The sequence below is a fragment of the Salmo salar genome, chromosome 18, assembly GCF_965601325.2.
Source record: "Salmo salar chromosome 18, fSalSal1, whole genome shotgun sequence".
NCBI classification, from domain to species: Eukaryota; Metazoa; Chordata; class Actinopteri; order Salmoniformes; family Salmonidae; genus Salmo; species Salmo salar.
The window spans coordinates 24,921,125-24,940,704 of NC_138308.1; the positions used below are offsets into that span (position 1 = coordinate 24,921,125).

The 19,580-nt window shown below is 41.8% G+C and overlaps 1 protein-coding gene across 1 annotated transcript; it reads left to right on the forward strand.

Moving 5' to 3' along the window:
* The first annotated feature begins 11,431 nt into the window (after nucleotides 1-11,431).
* Nucleotides 11,432-12,662, forward strand: LOC106577152 (D(1C) dopamine receptor-like). The gene is given in 2 exon segments (XM_014154952.3): nucleotides 11,432-12,518; nucleotides 12,520-12,662. Coding segments are annotated over 2 exon segments (1,110 nt in total). The 5' UTR covers nucleotides 11,432-11,462; the 3' UTR covers nucleotides 12,574-12,662.
* The last annotated feature ends 6,918 nt before the right edge of the window (nucleotides 12,663-19,580 follow it).

Sequence of the window (19,580 nt, forward strand, 5' to 3'; positions counted from 1 at the left end):
AAATTTCATGTAATTGTCCCCTCCAAAGTTGATATCAGATTTTCGCCCCTGGCCCAAGGTCCCTGCTCATCTGCGTGAACATGCCTTAGGCATGAGGACTGCAAATGTGGCCAGGGCAATAAATTGCAATATCCGTACTGTGAGACACCTAAGACATCGCTACAAGGAGGCAGGACAGACAGCTGATCGTCCTCACAGTGGCAGACCACGTGTAACAACACCTGCACAGGATTGGTACATCACACCTGCGGGACAGGTACAGGATGGCAACAACAACTGCCTGAGTTACACCAGGAATGTACAATCCCTCCATCAGTCCTCAGACTGTCCGCAATAGGCTGAGAGAGGCTGGACTGAGGGCATATAGGTTGTAAGGCAGGTCCTGTTGTAAGGCAGGTCCTCACCAGACATCACCGGCAACAACGTCGCCTATGGGCACAAACCCACTGTCGCTGGACCAGACAGGACTGGCAAAAAGTGCTCTTCACTGACAAGTCGTGGTTTTGTCTCATGAGGGGTGATGGTCGGATTCGCATTTATCGTCGAAGGAATGAGCCTTACACCGAGGCCTGTACTCTGGAGCGGGTTCGATTTGGAGGTGGAGGGTCCGTCATGGTCTGAGGTGATGTGTCACAGCATCACTGAGCTTGTTGTCATTGCAGGCAATCTCAAGACATCCTCCTCCCTCATGTGGTACCCTTCCTGCAGGCTCACCCTGACATGACCCTCCAGTATGACAATGCCACCAGCCATACTGCCTGTTCTGTGCATGATTTCCTGCAAGACAGGAATGTCAGTGTTCTGCCATGGCCAGCAAAGAGCCCGGATCTCAATCCCATTGAGCACGTCTGAGACCTGTTGGATCAGAGGGTGAGGGCTAGGGCCATTCCCCCGTGAAATTTCCGGGAACTTGCAGGTGCCTTGGTGGAAGAGTGGAGTAATATCTCACAGCAAGAACTGGCAAATCTGGTGCAGTCCATGAGGAGGAGATGCACTGCAGTCTTAATGCACCTGGTGGCCACACCAGATACTGACTGTTACTTTTGATTTTACATTTACATTACATTTACATTTAAGTCATTTAGCAGACGCTCTTATCCAGAGCGACTTACAAGTTGGTGCATTCACCTTATGATATCCAGTGGAACAACCACTTTACAATAGTGCATCTAAATCTTTTAAGGGGGGGGGGGGGGGGGGGGGGGTTAGAAGGATTACTTTATCCTATCCTAGGTATTCCTTAAAGAGGTGGGGTTTCAGGTGTCTCCGGAAGGTGGTGATTGACTCCGCTGTCCTGGCGTCGTGAGGGAGCTTGTTCCACCATTGGGGTGCCTGAGCAGCGAACAGTTTTGACTGGGCTGAGCGGGAACTGTGCTTCCTCAGAGGTAGGGGGGCCAGCAGGCCAGAGGTGGATGAACGCAGTGCCCTTGTTTGGGTGTAGGGCCTGATCAGAGCCTGAAGGTATGGAGGTGCCGTTCCCTTCACAGCTCCGTAGGCAATCACCATGGTCTTGTAGCGGATGCGAGCTTCAACTGGAAGCCAGTGGAGAGAGCGGAGGAGCGGGGTGACGTGAGAGAACTTGGGAAGGTTGAACACCAGACGGGCTGCGGCGTTCTGGATGAGTTGTAGGGGTTTAATGGCACAGGCAGGGAGCCCAGCCAACAGCGAGTTGCAGTAATCCAGACGGGAGATGACAAGTGCCTGGATTAGGACCTGCGCCGCTTCCTGTGTGAGGCAGGGTCGTACTCTGTGAATGTTGTAGAGCATGAACCTACAGGATCGGGTCACCGCCTTGATGTTGGTGGAGAACGACAGGGTGTTGTCCAGGGTCACGCCAAGGCTCTTAGCACTCTGGGAGGAGGACACAAGGGAGTTGTCAACCGTGATGGCGAGATCATGGAACGGGCAGTCCTTCCCCGGGAGGAAGAGCAGCTCCGTCTTAGCACTCTGGGAGGATTTTGACTCCCCCTTTGTTCAGGGACACATTCCATTTCTGTTAGTCACGTCTGTGGAACTTGTTCAGTTTATGTCTCAGTTGTTGAATCTTGTTATGTTCATACAAATATTTACACATGTTAAGTTTGCTGAAAATTAACACAGTTGACAGTGAGAGGACGTTTCTTTTTTTGCTGAGTTTAGAAGGCATCATCAACTAGATTCAGCCACGGGCCTATTTTTTCTTCAGCAGATGGTCGTGGGGCCAGAATATAATTACAAATCATTTGTAGAATGCAAATTGACCGCAAGAAGCCCAAACAAATATAATGTTTGCCAAAAACAATAATTTCAAACCGTGCTTACATTTGCATTGTTCACTTGTCTCTCTATTATGCATGGGAATACTTGGGAACAGTTACATGAAAATCACTTGGAGCTGATTTCCTGGTGTTTTTACAGTCTTATGTAAAAAAATGTTTTTTGTTGGTGCTCAGAATACTTTGGGGGCCAAATACAACCACGGGCCGCCAGTTGGGGAACCCTGCCATATAACATTCTAAGTGTTAGGCATATGTAAGGGTGTAATTATTTTAGTACATCAATACAAGAGGTTCTCACAGTATCTTGGCTTATTTACTCTTCTGTTTTCATGAGCCATTTTTGTTTTTGGAATGAATAGAATGGTTAGAGTTGGTAATAATGTAATCACAATACTGTGGGTTCCTTTTACACAAAATAAACCCCTTTTTAGAGTTCAAAATTGCAATGCATACAATAAATGCTTCACATTCTATGAATGAACCTTGACTCTGTTGCCTACTTTTAGTAACACAGAACATAGACACCAAGACAATAACATTGAAGCAAAACCCTGTACACAATGAGTGTATGACTTAACCTATGGAACCGGTTCCATAAACATTGAAAAAAAAAATACCCCCCAAAAATAGGTAACTTTGCTTTAGCAATAAGAAGGCTTCACTATTATCACAGAGTATCTACTATTGTTTTGGTTGCCTCCATTTTTATTAACTCATCACTCTACCCGTCATCTCGCTACTCCACCCCCCAATTTTAGTTCACCCCTTCAAAGACACTTTCCGCAATCCTCTATTTACTATCCTCAGTAATCGGTTGCCCTTTATTCATAGCCTTACACATACAGTGCATTCGGAAAGTATTCAGACCCCTTGACTTTGTCCACATTTTCTTACGTTACAGCGTTATTTTAAAATGTATGAAATTAAAAATGTTCCTAATCAATCTACACACAATACCGCAAAATGACAAAGTGAAAACAGGTTTAGACATTTTTGCAAATGTATAAAATATAAAAAACAGAAATACCCTATTTACATAAGTATTCAGACCCTTTGCTACGAGTCTCAAAATTGAGCTCAGGTGAATCCTGTTTCCATTGATCATCATTGAGATGTTTCTACAACTTGATTGGAATCCACCTGTGGTAAATTCAATTGACTGGACATGATTTGGAAAGACACACACCTGTCTATATAAAAGGTCCCACAGTTGACAGTGCATGTCAGAGCAAAAACCAAGCCATGAGGTCAAAGGAATTGTTCGTAGAGCTCCGAGACAGGCTTGTGTAGAGGCACAGATCTGAGGAAGGGTACCAAAAAATGTCTGCAGCATTGAAGGTCCCCAAGAACACAGTGGCCATCATTATTAAATGGAAGAAGTTTGGAACCACCAAGACTCTTCCTAGAGCTGGCCGCCTGGCCAAACTGAGCAATCAGGGGAGAAGGGCCTTGGTCAGGGAGTTGACCAAAAACCCGATGCCATCTCTGATAGAGCTCCAGAGTTCCTCTGTGCAGATGGGAGAACCTTCCAGAAGGATAACCATCTCTGCAGCACTACACCAATCAGGTCTTTATGGTAGAGGGGCCCAGATGGAAGCCACTCCTCAGTAAAAGACACATGACAGTGGGCTTGGAGTTTGCCAAAAGGCATCTAAAGATTCTCAGACCATGAGAAACATGATTCTCTGGTCTGATGATTCCAAGACTCCTGGCTTAGGAAGGCCACCAAAAATTCGGAAATTTCCATCCCCAATTACAACATTTTCCGACAAGATAGAACTGCCAAAGGGGGCGGAGTTGCAATCTACTGTAGAGATAGCCTGCAGAGTTCTGTCATACTATCCAGGTCTGTGCCCAAACAATTCGAGCTTCTACTTTTAAAAATCCACCTTTCCAGAAATAAGTCTCTCACCGTTGCCGCTTGCTATAGACCCCCCTCAGCCCCCAGCTGTGCCCTGGACACCATATGTGAATTGATTGCCCCCCATCTATCTTCAGAGTTTGTACTGTTAGGTGACCTAAACTGGGATATGCTTAACACCCCGGCCGTCCTACAATCTAAACTAGGCCCTCAATCTCAAACAAATGATCAAGGAACCTACCAGGTACAACCCTAAATCTGTAACCATGGGCACCCTCATAGATATCATCCTGACCAACTTGCCCTCTAAATACACCTCTGCTGTCTTCAACCAGGATCTCAGCGATCACTGCCTCATTGCCTGCGTCCGTAATGGGTCTGCGGTCAATCGACCACCCCTCATCACTGTCAAATGCTCCCTAAAACACTTCAGCTAACAGGCCTTTCTAATCGACCTGGCCCGGGTATCCTGGAAGGATATTTACCTCATTCCGTCAGTAGAGGATGCCTGGTTGCTTTTTAAAAGTGTTTTCCTCACCATCTTAAATAAGCATGCCCCATTCAAAGAAATGTAGAACTAAGAACAGACATATCCCTTGCTTCACCCCAGACTTGACTGGCCTTGATCAGCACAAAAACATCCTGTGGCATACTGCATTAGCATCGAATAGCCCCCGCGATATGCAACTTTTCAGGGAAGTCAGGAACCAATATACACAGTCAGTTAGGAAAGCTAAGGCTAGCTTTTTCAAACAGAAATTTGCATCCTGTAGCACTAATTAATAAAAGTTTGGGGACACTGTAAAGTCCATGGAGAATAAGAGCGCGTCCTCCCAGCTGCCCACTGCACTGAAGCTAGGAAACACTGTCATCACCGATAAATGTACGATAATTGATCATTTCAATAAGCATTTTCCTAAGGCTGGCCATGCTTTCCACCTGGCTACACATATCCCGGCCAACAGCTCTGCACCCCCCGCAGCAACTTGCCCATAGAGAGTCCGGTAACATCAAAAGGTGGGAAACGGAACCATATTTCGGTAATCCAACCAGTTGAAAATATGCGTTTGTACTTAATGAATATGATCTCAGATCAGTTGTTGTCTGAGACATTACTACTAATGACAGGATGACATAAACTGTATCTTGGAAAGTCGACACATTCTAGTTATCAGATTCACATGGAATTGTTGTGCAATTTAAATGTTTAAATATGAAACTATTTGTGAAAAGATGAAATGTAATTTTAGCTTCTTAAATGAGAGAACGGTTTGTCATAGAGAAACTCTGCTCACTCAGAGGCCCCGCCCAAGTGAACAGACATTGGTTGTAAACTATGAAACACGCCCTTCTCTTCACCCCGATATAAGTCCGTTGACGAAAATCCAACTTTCTGTTCCGAGGACGTTAGGACGACGGTCCAACGTTAAAAGGGCTCAGATAATAACCTAACGAAATTAGCATCGTGTTCAATGTGAAGGTGACGATCGACACGCCGAAAGGATGAATTTCAACTATACCAGCCAGAATATAGCACAAGCTTAAAAGTATGGCAACTTGGTATGAACTTTGAACTCTTATTCACTCTAGAAGTGATACCCCCTAGCCGTTGAGTTAGCAGCAGCCGCTGTAAACGTGGGCTAGGAAAGGACGGATGACGTATCCAGTCTAACACACACAACGATACTACAACGTACCCTGTTTACCACCAGAGACATTCTTCAGAGGACAAGAGATCCCTGCTGGGCAACCTGGCCTTCCATCTACGTCCAACCTTTTGAAGCGCAGCTCAGAGTAAATATTCCTTGCATTTTCCTTTTCCAAATGGCCGGTTATTTAGAATGCATAAGATTCTGTATTTATGATAGCATAGCTTCTCCCTTTGTTACTCAGTCTTCCCACTCGTTCATTCAAAACCCAACCCCCTTTCTTTGTGTAACCAGCCGTCATATCTGTTCCGTCCGCTAGGGACGTTTTCCTTTATGACATAATTTGTAATCAATGTATGATCCATTCTGTGTAGATATAATTCTGTGTGATTATTTAGGTATTTAGTAAATAAATAATTAAACCAAATTTTGTATTGCTGATTCAACTTGTTAGCCAGGGTTCGTGAAAATAACCAAGAATTTATAACTTTCAGATGAGACTGAATAAGGTGAGGATTACATATTGACTGCTACTGATGTAAAAGATTACTAGGTCTTTAAGAGTTTATTCGGAAGATAACAGCTCTATAAATATTCTTTGCTGGTGCCCCGACTTTCTAGTTAATTACATTTACCTGATTAGCTTAGTCAGGTAATATTAATTACAGAGAAATTATTTTATAGAATAGCATGTCATATCACTTAATCCGGCATAGCCAAAGACACAACAGTATTTTGCACCCCAGTATCTCGACTTGCACATCATCATCTGCAAATCTATCACTCCTGTGTTAATGCTAAATTGTAATTATTTTGCCCCTATGGCCTATTTATTGCCTTACCTCCCTAATCTTACTACATTTGCACACACTGTACATAGATTTTTCGATTGTGTTATTGACTGTACGTTTGTTTATCCCATGTGTAACTCTGTGTTGTTTTATGTGTCAAACTGCTTTGCTTTATCTTGGCCAGGTCGCAGTTGTAAATGAGAACTTGTTCTCAACTGGCCTACCTGGTTAAATGTTTTTTAATAAAAAAAAAAAAATTGTACTCAGTATCATGCTGTTGGGATGTTTTTCAGCAGCAGTAGACTAGTCAGTATCGAGGTTAAGATGAAAGGAGCAAGGTACAGGGAGATCTTTAATGAAAAGCTACTTCAGAGAGCTCAGGACCTCAGACTGGGGTGAAGGTTCACAACAACTCCAAGCACACAGCCAAGACAATGCAGGAGTGGCTTCGGGATAAGTCTCTGAATGTCCTTGCGTGGCCCAGCCAGAGCCCAGACTTGAACCCAATCGAACATCTCTGCAGAGACCTTTTTTTTGCCTTGTCATTATGGGGTATTGTGTGTGGATTGATGGGGGGGATATAATCAATTTAAGAATAAGGCTGTAGCGTAACAAAAATGTGGAAAAAGTCAACAGGACAGAATACTTTAAAAATGCACTGTAGGTTATGCTTATTCATATACATTCTATATATAGGACAAAAATCTGAAAATCTTTCACAGCCAGTAGTGGTGACGAGGCACATTTAAAACAAGCGGCCATTTTAACCCCTTGAACTTCTCCAAAAAGAAACAAGCTGTGATGAAACTCATTGTCCATTTAGGTTCTCTACCTGCTTGAAAATGTTTTGCCAAATATCTCACAATTCACACGTTATATATGCAAATATTTTTCTTATTAGGCTACTGTCCAGAGCAATAATGTCCAATAATTTAAGCTAGTATAATGTTCATCACTAGGCCTAAAGTACCAGTCAAAAGTTTGGACACACCTAGTCATTCAAGAGTTTTTCTATATTTTTACTATTTTTTACATTGTAGAATAATAGTGAAGACATCAAAACTATGAAATAACACATATGGAATAATGAAGTAACCATAAAAAAGTGTTAAACAAATGAAAATATATTTTATATTCTTCAAAGTAGCCAGCCTTTGTCTTGATGACAGCTTTGCACACTCTTTGCATTCCCTCAACTAGCTTCACCTATAATGCTTTTCCAACAGTCTTGAAGGACTTCCCACATATGCTGAGCACTTGTTGACTGCTTTTCAATCACTCTGTGGTCCAACTCATCTCAATTGGGTTGAGGTCAGGTGATTGTGGAGGACAGGTCATCTGATGAAGCACTCCATTACTCTCCTTCTTGGTCAAATAGCCCGTGCACAGACTGGAGGTGTGATAGTCCCACTAAACGCAAATCAGATGTGATGGTGTATCGCTGCAGAATGAAGTGGTAGCCATGCTGGTTAAGTGTGCCATGAATTCAAAATAAATTACAGACAGTGTCACCAGCAAAGCATCCCCACACCATCACACCTCCTCCTCCATGCTTCACGGTGGGAACCACACATGCGGAGATCATCTGTTAACCTACTCTGCGTCTCACCAAGACAGGGCGGTTGGAACCAAAAATGTCACATTTGGACTCATCAGACCAAAGGACAGATTTCCACCGGTCTAATGTCCATTGCTCATGTTTCTTGGCCAAGCAAGTCTTTTATTATTATTGGTGTCCTTTGGTAGTCATTTCTTTGCAGCAATTCGACAATGAAGGCCTTAGTCAAGCAGTCTCCTCTGAACAGTTGATGTTGAGATGTGTCTGTTACTTGGACTCTGTGAAGCATTTATTTGGGCTGCAATTTGAGGCTGGTAACTCTAATAAACTTATCCTCTGCAGCATAGTTAACTCTGGGTCTTCCTTTTCTGTGGCGGTCCTCATGAGAGGCAGTTTCATCACAGCGCTTGATGGTTTTTGCGACTGCACTTGAAGAAACTTTCAAAGTTCTTGAAATGTATGCATTGGCTGACCTTCATGTCTTACAGTAATGATAGACTGTAATTTCTCTTTGCTTATTTGAGCTGGTCTTGCCGTAATATGGACTTGGTCTTTTACCACATAGGGTTAGCTTTTGTGTACCACCCCTACCTTGTCACAACACCACTGATTGGCTCCAATACATTAAGAAGGAAAGATATTCTTCAAATTAACTTTAACAAGGAACACCTGTTAATGGAAATGCATTCCAGGTAACTACCTCATGAAGCTGGTTGAGAGAATGCCAAGAGTGGGCAAAGCTGTCATCAAGGTTGACCCCAGTGGTGTACTGGGCCGTACACACTACCCTCTGTAGCGGCCTGCGGTCGGATGCCGAGCAGTTGCCATACCAAGCGGTGAAGCCAGTACACCACTGGGGCCGAACTCCCTGCCATCCAGGACCTCTATACCAGGCCGTGTCAGAGGAAGGCCCTAAAAAAATTCAGTCATGAGTCCAGTCACGATGCTCTTAATGGTGCAGCTGTATAATTAATTTTTGTTGATCATAATAGTTTCTTAGTGATATGGACACCGAGGAACTTGAAGCTCTCGATCCGCTCCACTACAGCCCTGTCGATGTGAATGGCGGCATGTGGTCTTAATCAAATGATCCATAACCTATAGCAGGCCTGGGAAATTCCAGTCCTGACTACAATAATCACCTAATCATGATCTTCAGTTTAGAATGCAATTTGATTAAATCAGCTGTGTTTGCTAGGGATGGAGAAAAAGTGTGAAACCAATCAGGCCCCGAGGACTGGAGTTGCCCACCCCTGGCCTATAGGCTATGAAGTGCATGCTCAGAGAAGCACAGTTATATTTCTAAGATAGCTGCTTGAATGGTGTAAATAAAATATTCCAACCCTGAGCCCCGTCCTGCCTTGCTTTTGCTGATCAAAAACAGTTGTATGCTGCCTAACCAATAGCTGTGCTGTATAAGCCTTAAGTGGCATTTCAGGAGGCTTCTTTTCCGAAAATAATTTTTGATTATGCCTAGTGCAAAAAAGCACTGTTCTGTTCAGTTTGAGAATGAGAGTACAAAGATGAGAAGGAGGACCCGGAGGTTCACTTTGATAACTTGCTACTACAATAATTGATTTGATTAAAAACAATATGTTTTATTAAAAACAATTCTGTCCTAATATTTATATATTTCTTAATTCCCTTTTACTTTTAGATGTTTGTATATTGTTAGATACTACTGCACCGTTGGAGCTAGGAACAAGCATTTTGCTACACCCACAATAGCATCGGCTAAATTTGTGTATGTGACCAATACATTTTGATTTGATTTGATCTTTCTTGCCCATCGTGCATTTATCAGAGTTATTGACCTTACAATAAACCAGATTACATTGTGGTGCTGAAACTCGGGTGGCAGGTAGCCTAGTGATTAGAGTGTTGGACTAGTAACCGAAAGGTTGCAAGATCGAATCCCTGAGCTGACAAGGTAAAAATCTGTTGTTCTGTCCCTGAACAAGGCAGTTAACCCACTGTTCCTAAGCTGTCATTGAAAATAAGAATTTGTTCTTAACTGACTTGTCTAGTTAAATAAAAAAGACACAGCACAATCAAATGAACAGCTCATGGTGCTGAAAGTAGGCAAATATGAGTAAGAATAATTAATTTCAACCATCTTCCTTTTAATTAGACTTTACTAACCACAAGAGGGCTTTGTGTTGGAGACTATTTCTTCCAATTTAACCTTAACTGCAGTGGGCCAAATCAGGTTCACACAGTGTTTCTTGGTAGTCTTAAACTTATCTACTTTGAAACAAAAGTATACACCTCACACACATGGTTATGGACTTAAAAAGAAGAAGACACCTGCACCTTATCAGATTTAGAGTTCTGATTATATAAAGTGATCTTTAACAGCACCTTTGCCCGCGATGCTTTATGCTAGAAACAAGCTGTAAAATACCAGGGAAAGATGTGACTCAGATGCATGGGGATAATTAGTTAGTTTCTTTGACATTCAGAGGCTGAGCTACAACCTTCTATATCCGAGGAGACAAATACATTGACTTTGCTTGGAAAGTCATCTAATTCTGTCCCTATCAGTTGATTAAGCTATTCACTTTCTGTACAATAGAAGATGTCAAAACCCAGACAGCTTTTAGGGAAACACGTGTGACCTTCTCTCGTTGGGTTAAGCCACAGACGAAGATTAGCTAGCAGTTAAAGCTTACATCTTTTTTCATTGGTAGGCCTACTCTGTCTGGGGTGAAAGGGTAGGCCTACCTTTTGAATGTTAGATTCCTAATGACTTCTCAAATGTAATTATTTGCCTACAGGGACAGTTTCATTGCAAACATGACACACTGATTTTGCATTGGAGAAATATGATAAGATGAACACATTGGCCTATCTCTCTGTCCAGTCTTAGCCTGTAATTTCGATAATTTGTGTGGTATTAAAAGAGATTCTGCTAATATGTAAAATGATGTAGAATTGCATGAAATGTTTGGGAAACCTGTTGTAGGCTACAGATATGTCTGCCAATTTACTGGATGAGCTGACCACTGCTGCTAATTTTGTCTCACGGTTAGTGTCATCCTTGAGATGTCCATCCTTACCCATACCCAACCCCCTTTACATTTCAACTTCAATCGGGTGACGTCAGAGTTGTGACGTTTCAAGGATACCGTTTAGACTTTTCAATTGTCTCACCTTCTATGAATCATAGCCTATCACGAGAGAGGGAAGCAACCGATAGTTTTGGACGTTTTCTGTAGCCTCCTTTAGACCATTTGAATTGATCCGGGTTTGGAAGCTGTCCGCTATATGAAAATAAAGACAGTGAACAAATACATGGTTCAATGTGAAATCGAAGCGTTTCTACCCAAAGACAGAAAAGTGCAAATGGAAAACTATACTGGAAATGAAACTCAAGTTCGTTCGGAATCGGACGGCACAGACGAGGAGACCGGCGGGAATGGCGTGCGCGCGCTAATTGGATGCATTTTGTTTCTCCTCATTGTGTCGACACTGCTGGGGAACATGCTCGTGTGCGCTGCCGTAGTTAAATTCAGGCACCTCCGGTCCAAGGTAACCAACTTTTTCGTGATTTCTCTGGCAGTGTCTGACCTCTTCGTTGCCGTGCTCGTGATGCCATGGGAGGCAATATCTGAGGTGACTGGCACCTGGCTGTTTGGTAGATTTTGTGGCATCTGGATAGCTTTTGACATAATGTGCTCGACGGCATCTATTCTTAATCTGTGTATCATAAGCGTGGACAGATACTGGGCTATAGCTAGTCCTTTTAGATATGAACGGAAAATGACCCACAGAGTTGCATTTATCATGATTGGAGTGGCGTGGACGCTGTCAATTCTCATCTCCTTCATACCTGTCCAACTGAACTGGCACATGGCCGAGGAGGAGACGTCAGCGGGAGACTTTAGCAACCACTCTGAGAATTGCATAGCAAACTTGAACAAGACCTATGCTATTTCCTCATCACTGATCAGTTTCTATATCCCAGTGGTTATCATGGTTGCCACTTACACGAGGATTTACCGTATTGCGCAAACGCAGATACGGAGGATATCCTCCTTGGAAAGAGCCGCGGAGCAAGCGCAAAATAACCAACACCCAAACGTTTGCGCGCACGAAAACGCATTAAAAACTGCTTTTAAAAAGGAAACAAAGGTGCTAAAGACCCTCTCCATTATCATGGGAGTTTTTGTGTTTTGCTGGCTGCCTTTTTTTGTCCTAAACTGCATGGTACCTTTCTGTGACCCTCCGTGCGTAAGCGACACCACGTTTACAATTTTCGTTTGGTTTGGTTGGGCCAACTCTTCGTTAAACCCTGTCATTTACGCATTTAACGCGGATTTCAGAAAAGCCTTTACAACTATTCTGGGCTGCAATAAAATTTGCTCAAGCAATACAGTGGAGGCTGTTAATTTCAGCAATGAATTGGTCTCCTATCACCACGACACAACGCTCCAAAAAGACGCACAAGTCTTGATGGCTACACAGCATCCTCACGCAATCCCAAACGTGGGAGAGGACACAACCCCACTGTCCGACAAAGTTTCTCTTATCTCAAACGCATCTCGCAATCACAAGAACACGTTGCTGCCAGCCATCGTCCAATTCCAGTGTGACGGGGAAATATCACTGGATACCATAACGCCATTTACTTCAGCCGGAGCCATGGAATGCGACTCAATCCCTGGTCAAATCCACGATTAGAATCTTGCCCAATTAATTGTAGGTTATGATTAATTGAAGTATTGCATTCTTGATTTGTTTATTTAAAATTATATTTTATTGTAAGATCATTAACTTATTTTATGCCGTGCGTAAGTCCGTGCGTAATGTTATAATATCTTTATTATCTCACTGATCGTCATCGATACATTTATGCTGTGATTCTTTTAAATAGGCATGTCTTGATAAATGAAGGAATTCACAAAGAAATGTTAGCCTTGTTTTAGTCTTGCCAGTACACACATTTCTAATTATGGGACACAATTGAATGAATAAGAGATGTTGTGTATTGTATGAGAGGATATCCATGACATTTTGTTTGTGAATGCTTTTTATATTCATGCAAAAATACTTGCTTTAATTCATGAGAATGGTGGTGGTATTTCTGTAGTCAAGTAGCTCTCAAACACGGGAGTAATCTATTTATCTGCAATATTGGTAAAATCATTATTCATAAAAAGGCAATGATTTTGGTATAAGTTGAAATGTTTAATCAGATATATAATATTGGAAACATAACTTGACATTATTATGTTGTGAAAATAGCTGTAAAAATGTCTTGCAATCTCTTTGCCACCTTTTTACCTCTTACTAAAGTCAAGGCAAGCCACATTTTATTTAAAGTGCATTTCACAATGTCTCAAAACACTCTAGAGAAAATTAATGACAAAATATAAAATACAACATTTGTAAATTTAATATAATTCGAAAAAATATGTAGAACAGATTATGTTCTTGCCAAGTCACTTCACTATAATTGTATGATGCATCTGTCTTCTGTATAGTTCCTGACAACACCATGTAACCCATGGTAACTGAACCACATCTTCCCCTCTGATAATTGCATCTATTTTTATTTTATGATTATTTTAGTGTCTTAAGCTGCTCTGCAGTATTGGGAGATAGAAAATAGTATAGTGAGCCCTAATCCAAACTCCAATGTTCCCAAATGTTATCAAAATACAATTTGGAATATGATCTAAATTATCTCCCCTCAAAGCCATTGCCTCCTATGAATCTAATATGAATACATAGGCCTATCTTTATAGGCGCTGTAGCCTACTGTTCCAAAATGAGTACATTTCACTTCACATCTGTTTAAAAAAAAAAAAATACTTCAGATTCCTGAGAGCATCAAATTACACCAGCGCCCCTTTCATCTTCACAGGACAAAGGGTTGAGAAACAAAAGTAGCAGTATCCAGGACACTGAGGAGGCTGACCTGGTGAACCGCATGGCAGGTGTGTGGAGTGGACTGGACACACACACATGAGTGTGTTTCATAGATACACAAGCTAGCCAATGGTAGTGGTGGTGGAGTGGGGGGGTTGGGTGGGGGCTAGTCTGAGTGCATGCCTGTATTTCCCCCCCAAAAGCCTCAGTTGCTGTAATGTCATACTACCATCTCATGTTATTAGTGATGGTATTTCAGCATATTAATATGACATTATCCTCCTCTCACCTCCCCTTCATTTAGCTTTCCAAATGGCTGCAGACATTTAATGAGACATTTCAGAGACCGTAATTAGTTTTACCATTTTGCAGTTTGACATTTTAGCATGGACTCATGCAGTGACTTGATCAAAATATAGAATTTTAAAATCATTTTTTTAAATTTTGAATTACCATTGATATTTTATATTTAGGAAGAGCATGTGGAAAATGAACTTAGGCAAAGAGAAATAGATCAAACATGTATACCTGAGCGTATATAGCCACACCACACAAGGGTGCACACACACACAAACTACTTTAATACTTTTTCCATTCGCAGGATGAGCAAATTTAGGCATGACATGCCAGCAACAAACTCTGACACTACACATCCAAGTATATCTGACTAAATTATGAAAGACAATCATTGTAATTTGAATTCCAAAAAAGTAAGTGTGGAAGAGGTGAAAAAATGATTGTTGTCTATCAACAATGACAAGCCACTGAGGTCTGACAACTTGAATGGAAAATTACTGAGGATAATAGCAGACGATATTGCCACTCCTATTTGCCATATTTTCAATTTAAGCCTACTAGAAAGTGTGTGCCCCCAGGCCAGGAGGGAAGCAAAAGTAATTCCGCTACCTAAGAATAGTAAAGCCCCCTTTACTGGCTCAAATAGCTGACCAATCAGGCAAATTTGTGTTTGACCAGATACAATGCTATTTTACAGTAAACAAATTGACAACAGACTTTCAGCACGCTTATAGGGAAGGACATTCAACAAGCACAGCACTAACACAAATTACTGATGATTGGCTGAGAGAAATTTATGATAAAAAGATTGTGGGGGCTGTTTTGTTAGACTTCAGTGCGGCTTTTGATATTATCGATCATAGTCTGCTGCTGGAAAAACTTGTGTTATGGCTTTACACCCCCTGCTATATTGTGGATAAAGAGTGCCCTGACTAACAGAACACAGAGGGTGTTATTTAATGGAAGCCTCTTCAACATAATCCAGGTAGAAGCAGGAATTCCCCAGGGCAGCTGTCTAGGCGCCTTACTTTTTTCAATCTTTACTAACGACATGCCACTGGCTTTGAGTAAAGCCAGTCTGTCTATATATGCGGATTACTCAACACTATACACGTCAGCTACTACAGCGACTGAAATGACTGCAACACTTTACAAAGAGCTGCAGTTATTTTCAGAGTGGTTGGCAAGGAATAAGATAGTTCTAAATATTAGTAAAACTAAAATAATTGTATTTGGGACAAATCATTCACTAAACCCTAAACCTCAACTAAATATTGTAATAAATAATGTGGAAATTGAGCAAGTGGAGGTGAGTAAACTGCTTGGAGTAATCCTGGATTGTAAACTGTCATGGTCAAAACATATTTATACAACAGTAGCTAGATAGGGAGAAGTATGTCCATAATAAAGCGCTGCTCTACCTTCTTAACAGCACTATCAACAAGACAGGTCCTACAGGCCTTAGTTTTGTCACACCTGGACTACTGTTCAGGCGTGTGGTCAGGTGCCACAAAAAGGGACTTAGGAAAATTGCTCAGAACAGGGCAGCACGGCTGGCCCTTGAATGTTAACAGAGAGCAAACATTAATATTTTTTTTTAATTTAACCTTTGTTTAACTAGGCAAGTCAGCCTCTCCTGGCTCAAAGTGGAGGAGAGCTTGACTTCATCACTACTTGTATTTATGAGAGGTATTGACATGTTGAATGCACCAAGCTATCTGTTTGAACTACTGGCGCACATCTCGGACACCCATGCATACCCCATAAGAGGTCTCTTCACAGTCCTGAAGTCCAAAACAGACTATGGGAGGTGCACAGTACTACATGTAGTCATGGCTCTATGGAAATCTATTCCACATCAAGTAACTGATGCAAGCAATAAAATTAGATTAAGGAACAGCTAAAAATACACCTTATGGAACAGCGGGGACTGTGAAGCAACAGAAATGTAGGCACAGACACATGCACACACACGCGCGATAACATACCCACTATACAGACACGTACACATGGATTTTGTATTGTAGATATGTGGTAGTGGTGGGGTAGGGGTAGGGGCCTGAGGGCACACAGTGTGTTGTGAAATCTGTGAATGTATTGTAATGTTTGTAAAATTGTATAACTGCCTTAATTTTGCTGGACCCCAGGAAGAGTAGTGGCTGCCCTAGGTAGAAGCTAATGGGGATCCATAATAAATACAAATACAAAACTGAAAGGTTGCTAGTTCAAATCCCAGAGCTGACAAGTTGAAAAATATGTCGATGTGCCTTTGAGCAAGACACTTAACCCAAATTGCTCCAGGGTCGCTGTTGATAATAGCTGACCCTGGCCGTGATCCCACTCAGAGTGTGTCTCAAGAGAGAGTTGGGATATGCAGAAAACACAGGACAAATATAAGCACCCACCAAATTATTATTATTATTATTATTATACACACACTTCTCTCTGTGCCCATTTGTGTCTAATGAATCCCCACACACACATAATTTGTAAAAACATCTGCAAAATAATCCAGGTCCAATTTATGATTGTTATAATAAACCTGAGTATTTCACAAATCTAAAATTAACCAGTCCTTTGTGTGATTTTAACAGTTACCACCAAACTTTCTCTCTCTCTTGCTCTCTCTCACTCCATTTTCTTCATTGACTGTAAATATGTGATATTTCTATCTTTTCACAAGAACACTGACCTTTAAGACACAGCTCACATGGTACCTGTCTGAGGTTTACTATACTAAAGCACAGGATGTCTGCCTGCATCAGAAAAGGTGACCCCCCACCATCCCACCCCGAAATGACATACAGATCAATGAGCTGAAATTCTGCCCGAGGATAGAAACTAAAGTGCTATTTGCTGCAAAGGTTAATCAGCTGTAGAGTTACACTCTGAAAGTGCCTGTGCATTTGAACAATGTTACATTTAATTGGTGAAACATCTCAGGCCAGTCATGAATGCAAAGTATTGATCATGTCTCTGAATGAGGTTGTATCAATTTAGACAGTCCATCACGATGGTGCACAGCCACAATGTTATTTTCAGTCTGTTTGGCTCTATGGAAGATGACTAAAATACAATTAAGGTGACTATTGTCCAGAAATATTCTTTCATCTTGTTATCAACTAGACCATTCACTGTCTGTATGAAATCATTATTTAATTTCTGTTTTCAAGGTAGAAAATGTTTTAGACACACATGCACACACTCATACAGGCAATCATCCACATACATTTTACCCATACCTGAGGGAGAGTAAGGATTCAACATTATTATGGCTTTGTTGACTGAATTCCATCAGTCCAGAAATTGCCATGTGTGAGAGGGTCCCTGTTGTGACCAAACACAGCTAATACTGGGCGACATGATTTCAGCCCGAGGAGAGACTTGCATACGTTGCCTCATCAGAAAATGTAGTTCCATAAAATACCATAGATACTATACTTTAGATGTGCAAACTTGCAAAAGGACGTTATTGTTGTAACCCATTGTTGGTGCATTATTTTCCGTGTCAGAATGGGAAGGGGCATTAACCCCTTTCCTAGCCAAAAGACCCCGACTAGACAATCATTACTTCTCTCTGTAGTCGGAACGGTGCTATGCCAGAATGTGGACACCACGGAGCCCGTGCGAGATATGGCTCAGAAAATGTACCTCAATCAGGGGATGGGAGATGGAGCTGTACTCCTAATTATCCCAAAATGATGAATCGAGAAGATTAAAATACTGCTAGTTTTTTTATTAACCTGACTTTTTCGTCCACATGCTAGGCTAGCTAATTCTAAAGCGACTCATTGGATTCAACAACACTTCCGGTAGCTAGGCCCTACTTTCCTCAACGCTAGGTGTCGTATTTTTATGGAATCCAATAGGAATTAGCTATTGCATTGGTGCCTATGGCAGAGACACCCGTTATGTAGACTGGAATTGTCACCATTGTTTTCAATGGTAAAAGGCCATTTAGAGAAATCTTCATAATCCACAATCTTTGACTTCAGTCATGTTTATTTGACATTTACATCATGTGACCTCCCGCAGAGGCTGTTAATCAGAGGCTTGTTAGCCACTAATTATGGCCAGCCTCATTCTGTTTCCATAATGATGACAAATTGTTTCTCAGGTGGTCTGCTGGGACAAGAGATAGTGGGTGTGGTTGATTATATCTGTAAAGCCAACCTGGTCTCAGGACAATTCGTATGATTTGGGACATTATTTCTGCCCCTCCATTTAGTATGATGCTATGTGACGTTATATTACATTGTGTTACATTATGAATGGAATAGCGGTCATATGAATTGAAGGATGTATAGTATCATCCGTTATACCCGGTCGTACAATACCATACAATATGGAGGACGTCTTGCTCTGAGGCCAGGCTGCTTGTTGTGTTAGCATTTGTGGATAATGTTAGTGGCTAGCAGGTTAGGTGAAACTAACATATCAGATTAGGCTACTATGGTTAATGTTAAGGGAAGGATTAGCTAACATTTTCTAAGTAGTAGCAAAATGCTTGTGGTTAGCTAAAGTTGCTAATCAACTAAAGTTGTCCCCGATGTGATTCAAACAGGTGACCTTTGGCTTGCTAGACAGCCTTAATCGACATCATCATTGCCCAGGAATAAGTTGTTGAGGTTTAACTGCCTTGCTCAAGAACAGAACAGCAGTTTTAACCACCTTGTCAGCTCTGGGGTTTGAACCTGCAGCCTTTTCAGTTACAGACCTAACACTCTTAACCGCTAGGACACTCATCCTCCTCGACCAACATTCTGACTTTCATTTCTGTCTTATGTAATCAGGGCCCGGTTTCCTGATAATGATTCAATTTAGGCTTACAAGTGAAACATGCAGAGAGAACCTTATTTAAGCGCATCATTGAAGTGTGTGTTGATACTGATAGGATTGAAAGGAAGGCAGCGCTGCTCTCGAATCAGCTTTCACCATTCAAATCTTACTTTAACATTACAATTATTTCACAATACTGATGATGGATCTGCTTCTAAAGAGTTAAGCAGGTAGCCTGGCGAGTAGGAGCATTCGGCCAGTAACCGAAAGTTTGCTGGATCGAATCCCTGAGCTGACAAGGTAAAAATCTGTCATTCTGCCCCTGAGCAGCAAAGCAGTTAATCCACTGTTCTCTGGGTCCCGAAGACGTGGACGTGGATGTCGATTAAGGCAGCCCTCCACACCTCTCTGATTCAGTGGGGTTGGGTTAAATGCGGAAGACACATTTCAGTTGAATGCATTCAGTTGTACAACTGACTAGGTATCCCCCTTTCCCTTAATACCACTGCAAAT